At 46.2% G+C, this 16,447-nt stretch overlaps 1 protein-coding gene across 1 annotated transcript; it reads right to left on the bottom strand.

Moving 5' to 3' along the window:
- Nucleotides 1-10,702: 10,702 nt before the first annotated feature.
- Nucleotides 10,703-14,835, bottom strand: LOC127295544 (small ribosomal subunit protein bS1c). The gene is made up of 7 exons (XM_051325506.2): nucleotides 14,492-14,835; nucleotides 12,897-13,172; nucleotides 12,150-12,230; nucleotides 11,407-11,688; nucleotides 11,221-11,331; nucleotides 11,056-11,142; nucleotides 10,703-10,939 (listed from the first exon to the last, which is right to left on the bottom strand). The coding sequence occupies exons 1-7, from the start codon at nucleotides 14,762-14,764 to the stop codon at nucleotides 10,865-10,867; spliced, it is 1,185 nt and encodes a 394-aa protein (XP_051181466.1). The 5' UTR covers nucleotides 14,765-14,835; the 3' UTR covers nucleotides 10,703-10,864.
- Nucleotides 14,836-16,447: the final 1,612 nt, after the last annotated feature.

The raw sequence follows: 16,447 nt of genomic DNA, 5'->3' as shown, positions 1-16,447 counted from the left end.
TTCTCTTGTCGACAAAAGTGAAACCAAGACGTGCCTTCTTTGGCTCATGCCACTCCTGGAGGGTGATCGAGACGTTGTCTCTAACAACGGCTCCGCATTGGTTGATAAACTTGGTGGCGTGCTTCTGGGGCTCCAGCGGCCTGCCGGTTGCACTGTCGACAACCTCGATGGTGTATGTTTCTCCTTGTTTGAGCGTCTTGGTTGCGCCACGCTTTGACGACGTAGTACTCGATTTTTTCGACGATCCGGCCGAGGGCTAAAATAAGAAAGAGAGTCGCGCGTGTTAGTACACACATATTTATTCAAATCAGTAAGTTTGTATCACCAGAGGCAAAATGTATATATATACCTCGGCGCCGGAGCTGGTTGCTACTTGCAATTCAAGATCATCGTTTATCGACGTTTCTTCCCCACCATCTTGCTGACGGCCTTCGTCTAGACCGTTAAGATTCAGATAAGAAGAAATATCCTCTTCATCTTGTTCGATCGGCACATAAACAATATCGCCTTTTATGATGCCAAATAAATGTTCTTCAGCTTCTTGATCATAGTTGTCCATAATCGGGTCAGCTCTATCGTCCGCCATATGTCAGTTCTGAAAACATGTAGTAAAAACTAATTAATTAAGTGAAGAAGGGGGGCGGTGGAGGTGGCGAAAGGGGGGCGGGGTGATGGCGTGTATTTCACACGTTCGTTGGGCAACCCCAAGAGGAAGGTATGATGCGCACAGCAGCAAGTTTTCCCTCAGAAAGAAACCAAGGTTTATCGAACCAGGAGGAGCCAAGAAGCACGTTGAAGGTTGATGGCGGCGGGATGTAGTGCGGCGCAACACCAGGGATTCCGGCGCCAACGTGGAACCTGCACAACACAACCAAAGTACTTTGCCCCAACGAAACAGTGAGGTTGTCAATCTCACCGGCTTGCTGTAACAAAGGATTAACCGTATTGTGTGGAAGATGATTGTTTGCAGAAAACAGTAGAACAAGTATTGCAGTAGATTGTATTTCAGTAAAGAGAATTGGACCGGGGTCCACAGTTCACTAGAGGTGTCTCTCCCATAAGACAAACAGCATGTTGGGTGAACAAATTACAGTTGGGCAATTGACAAATAAAGAGAGCATGACAATGCACATACATATCATGATGAGTATAGTGAGATTTAATTGGGCATTACGACAAAGTACATAGACCGCCATCCAACTGCATCTATGCCTAAAAAGTCCACCTTCAGGTTATCATCCGAACCCCCTCCAGTATTAAGTTGCAAAGCAACAGACAATTGCATTAAGTATGGTGCGTAATGTAATCAACAACTACATCCTTAGACATAGCATCAATGTTTTATCCCTAGTGGCAACAAAGACAACATAACCTTAGAACTTTCACACATCGTCCCGGTGTCAATGCAGGCATGAACCCACTATCGAGCATAAGTACTCCCTCTTGGAGTTACAAGCATCTACTTGGCCAGAGCATCTACTAGTAACGGAAAGCATGCAAGATCATAAACAACACATAAGCATAACTTTGATAATCAACATAACAAGTATTCTCTATTCATCGGATCCCAACAAACGCAACATATAGAATTACAGATAGATGATCTTGATCATGTTAGGCAGCTCACAAGATCCGACAATGATAGCACAATGGGGAGAAGACAACCATCTAGCTACTGCTATGGACCCATAGTCCAGGGGTAGACTACTCACACATCACACCGGAGGCGACCATGGCGGCGTAGAGTCCTCCGGGAGATGATTCCCCTCTCCGGCAGGGTGCCGGAGGCGATCTCCTGGATCCCCCGAGATGGGATCGGCGGCGGCGGCATCTCTGGAAGGTTTTCTGTATCGTGGTTCTCGGTACTGGGGGTTTCGTCACGGAGGCTATTTGTAGGCGGAAGGGCAGGTCAAGAGGCGGCACGGGGGCCCCACACCACAGGGCCGCGCGGCCAAGGGGGGGGGCCACGCCGCCCTAGGGTGTGGCCCCCTCGTCGCCCCTCTTCGTCTCTCCTTCGGACTTCTGGAAGCTTCGTGGAAAAATAGGCCCCTGGGCTTTGATTTCGTCCAATTCCGAGAATATTTCCTTACTAGGATTTCTGAAACCAAAAACAGCAGAAAACAAAGAATCGGCACTTCGGCATCTTGTTAATAGGTTAGTTCCAGAAAATGCACGAATATGACATAAAGTGTGCATAAAACATGTAGATAACATCAATAATGTGGCATGGAACATAAGAAATTATCGATACGTCGGAGACGTATCACGGGGGCGGTGGCGGTGGCGAAAGGGGGGCGGTGGCGGTGGGTAACATTCCAAAGTAATATAACATTCCAATATTATTATTTTTACTTAATAACATTCCAAAGTATTATATGTTAAGAAAATAACATTCCAATATATTATTATTTTTACTTAATAAACATTATTTTGAGTCAAATTTTGAGTTCTTTTAAAAGTGAAAAAATACAATATATGTTAAGTTATTTTGAGTTCTTTTAAAAGTGAAAAAAAACAAAAGTAAAAATTTAGTTCATTTTTTTGAGTTCTTTTAAAAGTGAAAAAATACGAAAGTAAAAATTTAGTTCATTTTTTGACAAACTTTTGTTAAGTTATTTTTGTTAAATTTTGTTAAGTTATTTCTTGTTAGTTTAAAATTTTGTTATACATGTTAAAGTCAATTTTTTATTAAGTGAAATGAGGGAGATTTATTATTAAGTCAATTTGTGTTTAGTAAAAAAACAAAAAACAAAAAACAAAAAAAGGCCGGTCTCTGTTTCTCTCTCTCTCTCTGTTTCTCTGTAAGCCGGCCGGCCGTCGGCGCCCTTGCAGGCGGCGAAAGCGAGGCAAGGCGGCGGGCGAGGCTAGGGCGGCGACGGCGGCGGTGCGAGGCTAGGGCGGCGGCGGTCTTCGCTCGAGCGGCGCCGGCCAGTACCTTGGGCGGCGGTGAATTACGATTCGTTCGCGCGGCCGGCGCGCATGCGCGTAGCAGAAAGCGAGGGCGGCAGCGACGGCGTCGAGGCGCGGCGGAGGCGTCGAGGCACGGCGTCAGGCGCGGCGGCGACGGCGTCAGGCGAGGGCGGCAGCGCGGTCGGGCGAGGCGACGGGGCGGCGCGCGGCGATGAGTTTAATTTGCAGAGACGAAGTGGTGGATCGAGAAGATCCGCGGCGGTTCGCGCCGCGGGAATATATAGGGACCCCTTTGGTCGCGGTTGGTGTGGCCAACCGCGACTAAAGGTCCCCTTTAGTCGCGGTTGGCCACACCAACCGCGACCAAAAGGATTTTTTCGCCCGAATTTCGTTTCCCGCGGAAAATACCTTTAGTCGCGATTTGGGAGGCCAACCGCGACTAAAGGCATTTTTCAAAATGCTTTTCTTTTTCAAAATCTTAAAAGTACAAATAATATATCAATAAATTCAGAAAAATAAAACTAATTCAATTCAAAATCTTAAAAATACAAATAATATATCAAAAAATAAGAAAAATAAAACTAATTCAATTCAAAATCTTAAAAATACAAATAATATATCAATAAATTCAGAAAAATAAAACTAATTCAATTCAAAATCTTACTACATTTCTTCCTCTTCTTCCCGCCATTTCTTCCCTGTCTTCCCACCAATTTCTTCCCGCTCCCATTTTTCCCGCCACTTTCTTCCCGCCTCCTGTCTTCCCGCCTCTTTCTTCCCGCCACTTTCTTCCCGCCTCCTGTCTTCCCGCTCCCATTTTTCCCGCCATTTCTCACTACATATATGTAGCCCGGCTTGGCCAGCATTATCACATCTCTACAATCTCTCATCACTCTCTCATGGCTTCCACCGCACCCACTCTAACCTACCAGCAGGTGGAGGAGCTTTGCGCCTCGAACTACCCTTGCCCACCGGGCTACCGCGTCCCCGCCGGCTGGAGCCTAAGCGCCGGCGGCGTGCCGGTCCCTCCCCTCCCTCAGGGTACTGCGCGCCGGGCGGCCATCACGAACCACTACTACCTCGACCTCACGCCGGAGCAGCGGATGAATCCCCGCTGGCATCCCGATAACCAGCATACTTGGGATGCCTTCTTCATCAATCGGCGTGAGAGGGCGCTCGCCAGGTATGAGGAGGACGGTCTGCCTCCTGGGAACTTCCACGAGGCCGGCCGTCAGCTATGGTGGTACGGCCGGACTCTGCAGAGCGTCATGGACTACATCACGGCCGGCGATATCCCCCGCCTGCGCTGCCCTCAGTTCGAGCCACGAGCGCCGCCCGACGACAGCGACGACAGCAGCGACGACGACGGCGGCAACTTAGAAGGCGACGACTACCAGTACAACGGCGGCGGCTATGAAGACTACGAGTATGCATATTATACGCCTAGGCAGGAGTATGACTAAATCACTCCAAATTTCATGTATCATCAGTGCTATCTCGAATCAATCGAATCATTCGAAAATGGACACGAAAACACATCACGGATAATATAATTCACGTGATCCATTCAACAAAGTTTGGTACAATAAATTATTACACATAATTTCTTCCCTTGTGTCCCTGCTTGCTTACGATTGGGCCGTATCCATGGAGCATCCTCATCATTTAACTTAATGCTTGGGTCGGTATTCACTTTGAAGGGAGGAATTTCACCAAACATATTATAATCTTCTGACATGTCTGTCTTGTCCTCCACTCCCACGATGTTTCTTTTCCCTGAAAGAACAATGTGGCGCTTTGGATCATCGCATGATGTACTGATCGTTTTCTTATCTTTCCGTTTCCTCGGTTTGCTACTCATGTCCTTGACATAGAAAACCTGAGCGACATCTTTCGCTAGGACAAATGGTTCGTCAAGGTAACCAAGATTGTTGAAATCCACCATTGTCATTCCGTATTGCTGGTCCACCTTTACCCCACCTCCTGTTAGCTTGAACCATTTGCACCGGAACAAAGGGACCTTAAAGGAGGGCCCATAGTCAAGTTCCCATATCTCCTCTATGTAACCATAATATGTGACCTTTTGCCCATTCTCGGTTGCTGCATCAAAGCGGACACCACTGTTTTGGTTGGTGCTCTTTTTATCTTGGGCGATCGTGTAAAATGTATTCCCATTTATCTCGTACCCTTGGAAAGTCGTTATAGTCGAACATGGTGTCTTGGCCAACATGTACAGCTGATCTACAACAGCATTGTCACTCATTAAATGTTTTCTCAACCAACTGCCGAAAGTCTCCATGTGGGCCTTCCTAATCCAGGATTCAGGCTTCCCCGGGTTGTCCGAGCGTAAAATATTCTTGTATTTCTCAAAGTACGGAGCCACCAAGCTGGAATTGGTCAGAACTGTGTGGTGAGCTTCAGTCAGAGAATGGCCGTCCATACATATCGTTGATTTCCTTCTGATCATGCCTTTTCCACTTAGTCTCCCCTCGTGCCGCGATCGAGGAAGACCAATCGGCTTAAGGTCAGGAACAAAGTCAACACAAAACTCAATTACCTCCTCATTTCCATAGCCCTTGGCGATGCTTCCTTCTGGTCTAGCACGGTTACGAACATATTTCTTTAATACTCCCATGAACCTCTCGAAGGGGAACATATTGTGTAGAAATACAGGACCGAGAATGGAAATCTCTTCGACTAGGTGAACCAGGAGGTGCGTCATAATATTGAAGAAGGATGGCGGGAACACCAACTCGAAACTGACAAGACATTGGACCACATCGTTCTGTAACCGTGGTAGAACTTCTGGATTGATTACCTTCTGAGAGATTGCATTGAGGAATGCACATAGCTTCACAATGGCTACTCGAACATTTTCCGGCAGGAGCCCCCTCAAACCAATCGGAAGCAATTGCGTCATAATCACGTGGCAGTCATGAGACTTCAGGTTTTGGAACTTTTTCTCCGCCATGTTTATTATTCCCTTTATATTGGACGAGAATCCAGACGGGACCTTCATACTGCTCAGGCATTCAAAAAAGATGACCTTCTCTTCTTTGGTCAGAGCGTAGCTGGCACGACCTTGAAACCATTCCGGATGCCGGTTATCAGGGTCTTTCAAGCGTTGCTGGTCCTGTCGTGCTTCCTTTGTATCATTTGTCTTCCCATACACGCCCAAGAAGCTTAGGAGGTTCACGCAATTATTCTTCGTAACATGCATCATGTCGATTGCAGAGCGGACATCTAGGACTTTCCAATATTCTAGCTCCCAGAATATAGATTTCTTCTTCCACATGGGTGCGTGCCCGTCAGCTCCCTTCGGAATTGATTGTCCGCCAGGACCCTTTCCAAAGATGACTTTCAAATCCTTGACCATATCAAATACCTCGGCCAAGCAGTGCTCGCAGCTTCGGCCGGTGATCTGCCTTGCCGTTGTAATGCTTGCCTCTCTTTCTTACTGGATGAATTTTCGGAAGAAATCGACGATGCCCAAGGTACACGTTCTTCTTACAATTTGGCAAATGTACACTGTCAGTCTCATGTAAGCAGTGCGTGCATGCATTGTATCCCTTATTTGACTATCCCGAAAGGTTACTAAGAGCAGGCCAATCGTTGATGGTTACGAAAAGCAACGCTCGTAGGTCAAATTCCTCTTCTTTGTGCTCATCCCACACACGGACACCAGGTCTGCCCCACAACTGTAAAAGTTCATCAACTAATGGCCTTAGGTACACATCGATGTCGTTGCCGGGTTGCTTCGGACCTTGGATGAGCATTGGCATCATAATGAACTTCCGCTTCATGCACAACCAAGAAGGAAGTTTGTAGATGCATAGAGTCACGGGCCAGGTGCTATGGCTGGAGCTCTGCTCGCCAAAAGGATTCATGCTATCTGTACTTAGACCAAATCTTATGTTCCTTGCGTCAGCTGCAAAATCTTTAAACTCTCTGTCGATCTTTCTCCATTGCGTTCCATCTGCGGGGTGTCTCAACTCCCCGTCCGACTTACGGTCCTCTTTGTGCCATCGCAACAACTTGGCATGCTCTTTGTTCCTGAACAGACGTTTCAACCGTGGTATTATAGGAGCATACCACATCACCTTGGCGGGAACCTTCTTCCTGGGTTTCTGGCCCTCGACATCGTCACCAGGGTCATCGCCTCTGATCTTATAACGCAATGCAGTGCATACCGGGCATTCATTCAAATTCTCGTATTCACCGCGGTAGAGGATGCAGTCGTTGATGCATGCATGTATCTTCAGAACCTCTAAACCTAGAGGGCAGACAACCTTCTTTGCTTCGTACGTACTGGAGGGCAACTCGTTATTCTTTGGAAACATATTCTTCAACATTTTCAGCAAGTTTTCAATCCCGAGTCAGCTACACCTTCTTGTGCCTTCCATCTCAGCAAATCCAGTGTGCAGCCCAGCTTTTTCAGACCATTATCGCATCCTGGGTACAGCGACTTTTTGTGATCCTCTAACATGCGATCCAAATTCTCCCTCTCCTTTTCAGTTTCGCAGCGACTCCGTGCATCAGCAATGGTCCGACCAAGATCATCAGCGGGCTCATCACGTGCCTCTTCTTGATCACCTTCCCCTTCACCTTCCCCACCTTCAGCATCCTCCATGAAAGTATCACCGAAATGATCAAGATAGTTGTCATCGATGATATCATCCTCTTCTTCATCCTCTTCCATTATAACCCCTCTTTCTCCATGCTTGGTCCAACAATTATAGCTTGGCATGAAACCATGCCGAATCAGGTGCAGGTGAACTTCCCTTGAGGAAGAGTAACCCTTCTGATTCTTACAGCCAACACATGGACAGATAACAAAACCCCCCTGCTTGTTCGCATTAGCCACTACGAGGAAATCTTTCAAACCCGTAGTGAATTCGCCGGAGAGTCGGTTAGCGTACATCCATTGCCGATTCATCTGCATTATTATAATATAAAATATATAATTAACCATCATGTATTTGTTAAACTAAATAGAAATTAAACAATTAATGAACTACACACATGCATATTTTATCAATGACACATATGAAAGGTTCAAGTTGCTAACCGCGATCGAGGAGGAAAAAATAAATGAGGAAGCTCGATCAAGTGTGGCTCTGACACTTCATATCATGTTGGTTTCATGCTCTTGGGGCATTTCATCAAACACCTTGTGTGCATAAGAGGAGCCAAAAGCAAACCAACACCCCCTTGAGAAGTTTGTGAAAAGGCCAACCCCGACTAAAGGCCTTTGGGCCAGGCCTGAGGACATTTAGTCGCGGTTGGCCTGGCCAACCGCGACTAAAGGCCCACCCGTCCACCAGCTGGCCACCGAGCACGCTGGGCCCAGGCCTTTGGTCGCGGTTCGCCACCCGAGCCGCGACTAAAGACCCCATTGGTCGCGGTTCTTACATTTTCGCGACTAATGGGGCTGGACGGAAGGCCTTTTTTCTACCAGTGAGGGTTTTTGCCCTACTATACAGTTGTAAAAAAAATGTGTCAAATTATAGAACTCTAATATGTGTTGTTGTATTGATCTGACCTTCATGGTGATTATATAGAGGCACAATTATAAAGATAAACTTGGAGTACAAAAAAGCCTCTAAATCCTAGTCTATTTCATACTTGTGCACGTGCATGTATTCTAATATTATGAATTATATGTTACGGTAATAATTTTTTCCTAAATATTTGATCAAACTATACAAGGTTTGACTTTGATTATACCCAGAACGCAGGATAGTTGTGAAGGGAGGGAGGATCTACAAGAGAGTTAGATAGAGAAGTTACATACAAAGAGGGGCGCGCGAGGCCCGAATCAACCTGCAAAATTGCTTGCCCCTACTGCTATGTGCGCTTCATGTGTAGTACCTCTCGAGTCTGAAGTCTCGACGTACGTACGTCGTCGTGATCACCAAGATAGCTTTTTTTTTTCGATAAATCACCAAGATAGCTAGATCGCCGCTATCTATCTACACGTCTCTGTCCATATCTATATGATGTATCTACCTGTACGCAATGTACATTATCCCTGTTAGTGTGGCTCGTATGCCACCGGCAATGATACGGCCGGTAAGATAGATTACTACGGCTGGGAATTGACCGGCGCAGCTAGGCGGCCGCGATCGTGGTGTTCAACTGGATTGGAAATGTGGCAGCGCGAGTACGTGCATGTCTACCTGTGTGTGTACCGATCTGTATCGGCTAGTGGGGGCAGAAAGCCATCGACGCCGACGGATCCATCAGTGCGTCTGTCGTTTGACATTCGAGTTCAAAAGGGTGACAGGAACCAAAAAGAATTTCTCCCAGCTCGACCCAGGACTTGCTTTTAGATTAGTCTTAGCGCATACCTGTCCGGGTGGCCTGTTCTCCGCTGTAGAATTCGGCAGCTAGACTGACTCCTGCGTCCCCCTTTTGAACTTTGCCACATGCATTAATCTATGAGCGTCTACGTTTGTACTGTGTTTCTCAAAAAAAAAAAAAAAAAAAAAAAAAGAACTCCATGGAAAGTGTGTGCGTGTGAGTAGTTTCTTGCATAGACTGTTCTTATGCCTGTCCATGGAAATCTGATCGATGATGGTCCATGTGTCATGTTATCAATCATGCCATGATACCTAACCATGTAATTCGATCAGCCATCTCCTAGTCAATGTGCTCGTCAAGTGCTAATTCTCAAGCACAGCATCGATGTGTCAATGTGGTCCGTCAGGCGCGCGCCAAATGTGCTGCAGCCATTAGTCAGCCAGTGACCCCTGACGAGGCGACGGAGGACATGTACTACTGATCATGAGGATCTTTAAGCTGATGTGCATGGCTCACCTTACAGCTCCACTGCGATTGATCGAGGCAGAGGCAGATCGAGCTTTCTGCGTCGTCGTCAACTTCCTTCTCTCTCTCGCGCGAGCTGCACCTGCGCGGTGTGTGCTGCAAGTGGCACGCGAAAGCTTTATCTCCTGAAAATGAAAACTACAATCCCCACTCACGGCGGAGACCCATCGACGACGCACCGGCGGCGTGCAATCGGCCAATGTGCATCAACAGTTGGTCCACCTGAAGATACCATGCATGCCGGGGAGAAAGCACTTAGCTAATCGTACTGAAACTCGGTTAGTTTACAGTGCATAAACGGGTTTCAGAAAGATGCGTGCACACTGGGAAAGGGACTAACACTCATAGGAAGCTAACTAGTATCCTACATCAGTTTGGTAGCTTAGCTCCATCCTCAGGTCGTCTCCTGATGATGCTTAATTAGACGCGTGATTGATCCAGCGTAAGCCTGCTGTGGTTAAATCGAAGCCGACATGACGAAGAATGTGAAGGCGTCTTGAAGAAAACTACTGGCCAGAGTTGACGGCATAATCTCAGGCAGGCTAGCCGTAGGCAGAAGAAATCAAAACCATGAGATGTTTTGCAGGTACAAAATAGTGGAGGGCGCTATCGATGAAACATGTGAGGTTTGGCAGCTTGACATGTTTGAACAAAAGGGGCAAGGGGAACACACAAGCAAACGGTTTTAAGAACCATTTCAATACTCGTTCCTGTGGCTCCAGGCACAACTTGCTCCATGAAAAGAGTTCTATCCGCTGCCATTTGTCAACCTCCGAAGTAACAAAAGCGGTAGGGTTTTCTCTCTCTCTCCCTCACTTCTGGCACTATTTTGGTGAAGCAGCAATGTTCTTTTATGGAGCACATGTGTAACAAGGCCATTCGGTAATGGGGTTGTGGGCAGTGTGCACTTCATCAGCCTTTTAGGGTGACTGACTGTGCATGCACACCCTTTCAATTGGACAGCTTTACAAAAGGGATGTAGCTTGCATTTCTTTTCAACCGTTTTTCAGCACCTTACATTTCATACACAATGATACAAGTTGATGATGGAAAATTCACAAACAGAAAAATGATAAGACGAACTACCAAGCATCTCTGAAAACCAGATGCACTCTTGCCATACAATCTATTCGAACGATGATTGTCCTTCGTCTGATGACAATGGCCCTAAGATGCCCTCGGAACTGAGAGACAATCCGCTCTGTGAAGAGGTAACACAAGAAGACAGCGAAAATAATTAATCAAGTGTGTGAAAAATGAAGTTACATAAATATCCTTTTTGACAGTGCAGTGTTCACAAAGTAGTTATAGCAGTACCTCAGGCTGGAATCTCAACATATCTGCCCGAGCCATTGCCTCTGCTTGAGCTATTCTCTGCCTGAATATCTGTGCCATCTCATCAGCCTAATTTGGTTGAAATAAACCAGAATGTCAGTTTGTCTGTTACAACACCTTCAGATGTGCAAAAAATATCCTTGTTACCTTCTCAAAAACAAGTTTGGGGTTACGAATCATGTCACCAGGTGTTGGCTCAAGCTTCTTTGTAGAAAGGCTAACCCGGCCCCTTTCGCGGTCATGGCTTAGTATCATAACCTAATAACACAGAGTCCCCAGCCTTAGCTCTCAAAACAAGTATGACATAATTTGCAAGTAACAAGATGGCAATACCTTGAGGGTATCCCCTGGTTGCAGAACTGTCGAAATATCTGCAACACGGTCATGACTAATCTGGCTGACATGCAGAAGTCCATTGATTCCACCGATATCGATAAAGGCACCGTACGGCTTTAGGCTCTCCACAGTTCCCAAAACAACTGAACCAATACCAAGCTGGGCTTGGCTGTCTGCCATTGCTTTGCGATTACTGAGGACAAGTCTGGCTTGTTCCTCATCGACCTCCACGAATTTCAGAGGTATTTCTTTGTCAAGCAACTCGTCAGCAGTTGTTTTCTGATCAAGATCAAGCAACAGTACGTGAATAAGCTAAGATCTATTCTAGTGATGGAGCAATCAAGAAATCAACCGTAGTATAGCAGGAGCAATATAGAAATCAACCGTAGTATATCAGGATCAAATGGGTGAAAGACAGCCCATGTGAAACAACCAAATCATACTCTCTCCGTTCTAATGAATAAGGCATATAAATTTAGTCAAAAGTCACCGAGTTTTAAGTTTGACCAATGTTTTAGACAAAAATATAAAATATATATGAAACAAAATAAATATCGATAGATTCACCATAAAATATTTTGCATTAATGTGTTTATTCAATATTATAGATGTTGATGCTTTTTTCTGTATATTTGGTCAAACTTACTAAGATTTGACTTTTGACAAAATTTATATGTCTTATTAATTGACACGGAGGCAGTATGACATAACCAAGCTTTTTAGTAGGATTGGGAACGGACCGATGACACTTGTGAAAATGGAACAAATGCCTTAAGGCCCTCGACGAGAGCCACCACACCTCCTTTGTTGCCACCAATTACCTGCAGGGCAACATTGCAAATTTAACACAGAAATCAAGCTGTGGAAACTAAACCAGCACTGCAAATTAGCCCGATAAAACTTAAAACAGTAACACCGTATCTCAGGGACATCAGACGTACATACAAAGTACTAACATAAAGACATGTGGGCATGACAAGAATAACGGGACTTGCAGAAACAACAACGGCAGAAAACAGGAAAGCAGTTTGGATAAGCTATCGAATGCCATGTCGTTAGCAAATGCTGGTCTAAACTTCACAAGTCTCTTAGCAGTGTCAGACATCAGAAACCTATCTAAATCTAGCAATCAAATGACCACATGAATTGTCACATTATTATTATGGTATCTGCAGTTTATCTAATGAACTGATAAGCTGTCAAAGTTAATAACAGTACAGATATAGGATTATCAACTGAGGTTATGTTCAAAGTGATTATATACCACAAATACCCACTGAACTAACATGCATTTTCTAAAGACAAATTGCCGATTGCCAGGCAGACATTCAAAATGGCAAAGCCTGATTTGACCAACAGAAACAAAGGGCAAGAGGATGAATGCTTAACAAATATTTAGTTTCGATGTTCAACTGCAGAAAGTTATTCATGGATTAGCAAAGAACGGTAATAACACAGAAATACGTCTCTGCAAGTATTTTACTCACTTTACCGGTGATAACAACATCTTCTGCCTGAAGCTGCCTACACCTTTCCCAAGCAAGGTCTTGTTGAATTGATTGCAAGCTAAGAATCAAAGTTTCATCATTGGGGTTCTCATCGATTATCATGAACTGCTCCACTAAACCCGGCCGGATGCCTGCCTCTTCAATATGGTCAATATCAAGAAGGCATGCCTCCTCTATAGGCAAGAAAGCAGTAGCCTTTGATTGGATGTCAATAAATGCACCATTTGAAGTAGTCATGAATACTGTTCCTTTAATCTGTAGTCATCACAAGCATGTAAACATTCATTAGATGGTAAGAACAGTGAAATACGAAATTTTCTCAAGATAATAAAGAGATTTATACTAGCAGCGCCACTATACCCAAAAAGAAGTAGTTGCACAAATAATAGACAGGATAATAAATGTCAAAAGGAGATAACAGGACAATCATTTGAGCATATGGAGAAAAAGGAGAGGCGCAAATCCAGCAGCTAAGAAAACAGTGTTTTGTGTGTCCATGTGCATCTTTCACAAGCAATATATGCAGATTGTTGAGAGCATCTCCACTCGTCTCCCCCAGAAGACCCCCACGACCACTTTTTTTCATCCGGACGGCGAAAAACGGCCTAGTCAGGCCCCCGGTTCCTCGTTTTGGTCCGGATTTGAGCCTATTTTCGTCCGGACTCCCCATGCCATCCTCGGTTTCCCGGGGGTCTCCCGGGGACTCCGGATGGAGCAAAACCAATCGCCCACGCCCACGTGTCTCCTCTTTCGTCCGGACTCCCAGGGCCATCCTCTTTTTCCCCGAGAAACGCTGCTTGGGGAGCACACGACTGGAAATATACTGCCCCCCAGGCCAAATTTTCGTCCAATCCGGACGATAATTTCGCCGGATCTGGGCGTGAAGAGAGCCAACGAGTGGGGATGCTCTGACTGTAAATGTGGTAATTTAATAAATAACTGGGCCTGCAACATTCAATAGCATGCAGCAGTTTGGCAGTAACTGGAAATATTGTTGAGTTTACAGTTAACAGAACTGGCTGTTTTTCAGAGTTATTCCAAGGTTTTGTGAACTCAGGATTTAGCAACATTTGATGTAAGAGCCTGACTTCAGAGTTACTCCACGGTTCTGCCAACTCAGGATTTAGCAACATATTTACATTTGGTGTACGAGCCTGACTTTACTAACCTTCAGAAAGCAATGAACAAAAAATAGGGAATTTGAACATCCTAGAATACATAATACCACTGTCCATTAGTAACAGGTCGGAAATGGGAAACTAGCACAACCAGCCTATTCCAACAGAGAATTGAACATCCTATTTTTCCCTAGCTGAGTAACATTTTACAGGAACCATGAGAAATAAAACACAGCAAAAGTTAGTGCAAAATGGAACTTGTGAAGCCACTAGAACATGACACATTTTCTGTAGTACTAAATACTGAAATCTAGGCGGTCTAAACGTGCTGTAAAAAGAAGGAATGTAGCAATTATAAGCACGACAATGACCTATTCTTCCAATCCCCCCATTGCTACGCGTTCCACATCAAACGAGCGAGCAAAAGCAAGAGAGGGGTGGGGTGGGGGGGAATACGAGTGAGCCGATTTCGGTGTCGACGTCGGTGGTCTCGACGGCGGACTCGAGGTCCTCGGGGGAGAAGGCGATGCCCTCCATGGGCGCGGTGCGGCAGCGCTCGGAGGCCTCGTCGAAGAGCGTGCGCATCCGCTCCCGCTCCTTGTCGTCCTTGCTCATCACGTAGGTCCCGCAGACCAGCGCGGACGGCCTCAGCGACGCTCCGGGGCGGCGCGACGCGCCGGAGAGCGGCGGGCACGCGAGCCCCGCGACGTGCTGGACCAAGGACGCCATTCCTCTTCTTGTGCCTCTGCGAGCTAGGTGCTTCTGAGTGAGGAACGGGCAGAGGGGGCGGTGGCTGTGTTATCCGGTGGGCGTTGGGATTTTAGGATAGGAGATGATTGGTTTTGGGCCAGGCCGCCAGACTAGGCTACCACTCTGGATTCTCGACCCTGCCTGCTGGGTCAAAAGAAAAAAAAAACGGACCCAATTGTATCCTGTACATTCTCAAAAAAAAATTATCCTCTACATTTTATTTGTTTTAAAAGGTCGTCTTCGAACCAAACCATAGCATGAATGGCTTAAGTTCTTCCAGAAACACCTACATGGGATTAGTTTAGATTGTTGTATTATTACAATGTTTGAAAGTTGGCTTTTTTTTTGCGAAAAATGATATTGACATTGAGAGAAAAATCGAATAGTACAAAGCATCTCAATAAAAAGGAAAAATTGCAACTAAATCCTTGAGATGTCCAAACTGTGTCTTCAAAGTTGGCATTCGGGTTTGAGTTCATCGTTACTGTCCAAAGTATAACAAGAGTGTGTGTTGTATGTTGGCCTATAATGCATCGTTGCAATGGTTTTGTTTTATCAAGAAAATTCTCCTTTTATACACTTGGTTGTGTAACTATGCCTGGCCATCCTTTTGGGCTGGACCTAGCAAAGTGTGGTGCAGAAGGCCCAGCCATCGGGCCTTGGGACATGGGCCAAACCTCTTTCGTATTTCATAGAAAACCTAAATTCCGGCGTGGCCAATATTGATTGTCGGGCTCAACTTTTAGGCTTAGACATGGCCCATGATTTTTCGGCCAGGCCGAGCTGCCCAAGCTGGTGATGTGGTCTATTTGGTGGGCAAGAAGATGTGCCATCCATGATAATGAATTCCAAAGCCCTCTTTCAACTATCATGTTTGTTAACAAATATTTGGAGGAGCTCTCGGTATCCTCCGTGAGCTCTAAGGTGAATAATGGGATAGCCTCGGCTGTAATCTCCCAGGATTCAAGACGTTTGCGGAGTAGAATTAGAAAAGGGATGTGCATTGCATCGCAAAACTAGGAAAATTCGCGCTTACTTGCATAACTACTATATTAACTGGCAACAAGTTCCTTTTTTGTGAGAATTTTGGGAGAGGTTAAAGATTTACAGCATGTTGACACATGTGTGTTTTACTCCATTGTTGCTTTGGTGTTGCCTCATTTGGGTGCCCTCTGCAGAAAAGTTGGGAGCTTTGGACTGATACGGTATAGCCACGTACGTGGGTTGGACTGCTCTGTTTCCCTTTTTCCTTGGTGGTGCTTTATTTTGGTAGGTTGGGTGTGTGGCTGTAGCTGCAGCTGCATAGTGGCTAGCTTCTAGGTTTGTCTTTCTTCTTCCTTTCTCTGGTGGGTCCCCTTGGTCAAAGCAGTGCAAGCTCTGTTTAGGCTGGTGCCAACGCGGGCGTTAGGCGGGGCGATACCGCCCGCGACGGGGCGAGAGGGAGGCGACAGGCAAGTGAGACGACAGCGCGGGGCGGTGGATCCACCGCCCGGCGGTAGCGCCCGATACCGCCCGGCTGCCGCCCGCGCGGGGGGCGAGAGGGAGGCGAGAGGCGGGCGAGAGCGCGTTGGCAGGACGGGGCGAGAGCGCGGGCGAGAGCGAGCGTCGGGGCGAGAGGGAGGCGAGAGGCGGGCGAGAGCGCGTTGGCAGGACGGGGCGAGA

The sequence above is a fragment of the Lolium perenne genome, chromosome 4 (assembly GCF_019359855.2).
Source record: "Lolium perenne isolate Kyuss_39 chromosome 4, Kyuss_2.0, whole genome shotgun sequence".
In the NCBI taxonomy this organism is placed as follows: Eukaryota; Viridiplantae; Streptophyta; class Magnoliopsida; order Poales; family Poaceae; genus Lolium; species Lolium perenne.
Note: the sequence above shows the minus strand (reverse complement) of the source record. Positions and strands in the feature narration are given on the sequence as shown.

What these genes read in the sequence shown, in the direction of transcription:
- LOC127295544 (XM_051325506.2), bottom strand. Translation starts at nt 14,764, where the DNA reads ATGGCGTCCTTGGTCCAGCACGTCGCGGGGCTCGCGTGCCCGCCGCTC. An exon ending in ATGTTGTTATCACCGGTAAA is followed by an intron (nt 12,231 to 12,896) that starts GTGAGTAAAATA and finishes GTTGCCCTGCAG; the next exon opens with GTAATTGGTGGCAACAAAGG. An exon ending in CCAAACTTGTTTTTGAGAAG is followed by an intron (nt 11,143 to 11,220) that starts GTAACAAGGATA and finishes CAACCAAATTAG; the next exon opens with GCTGATGAGATGGCACAGAT.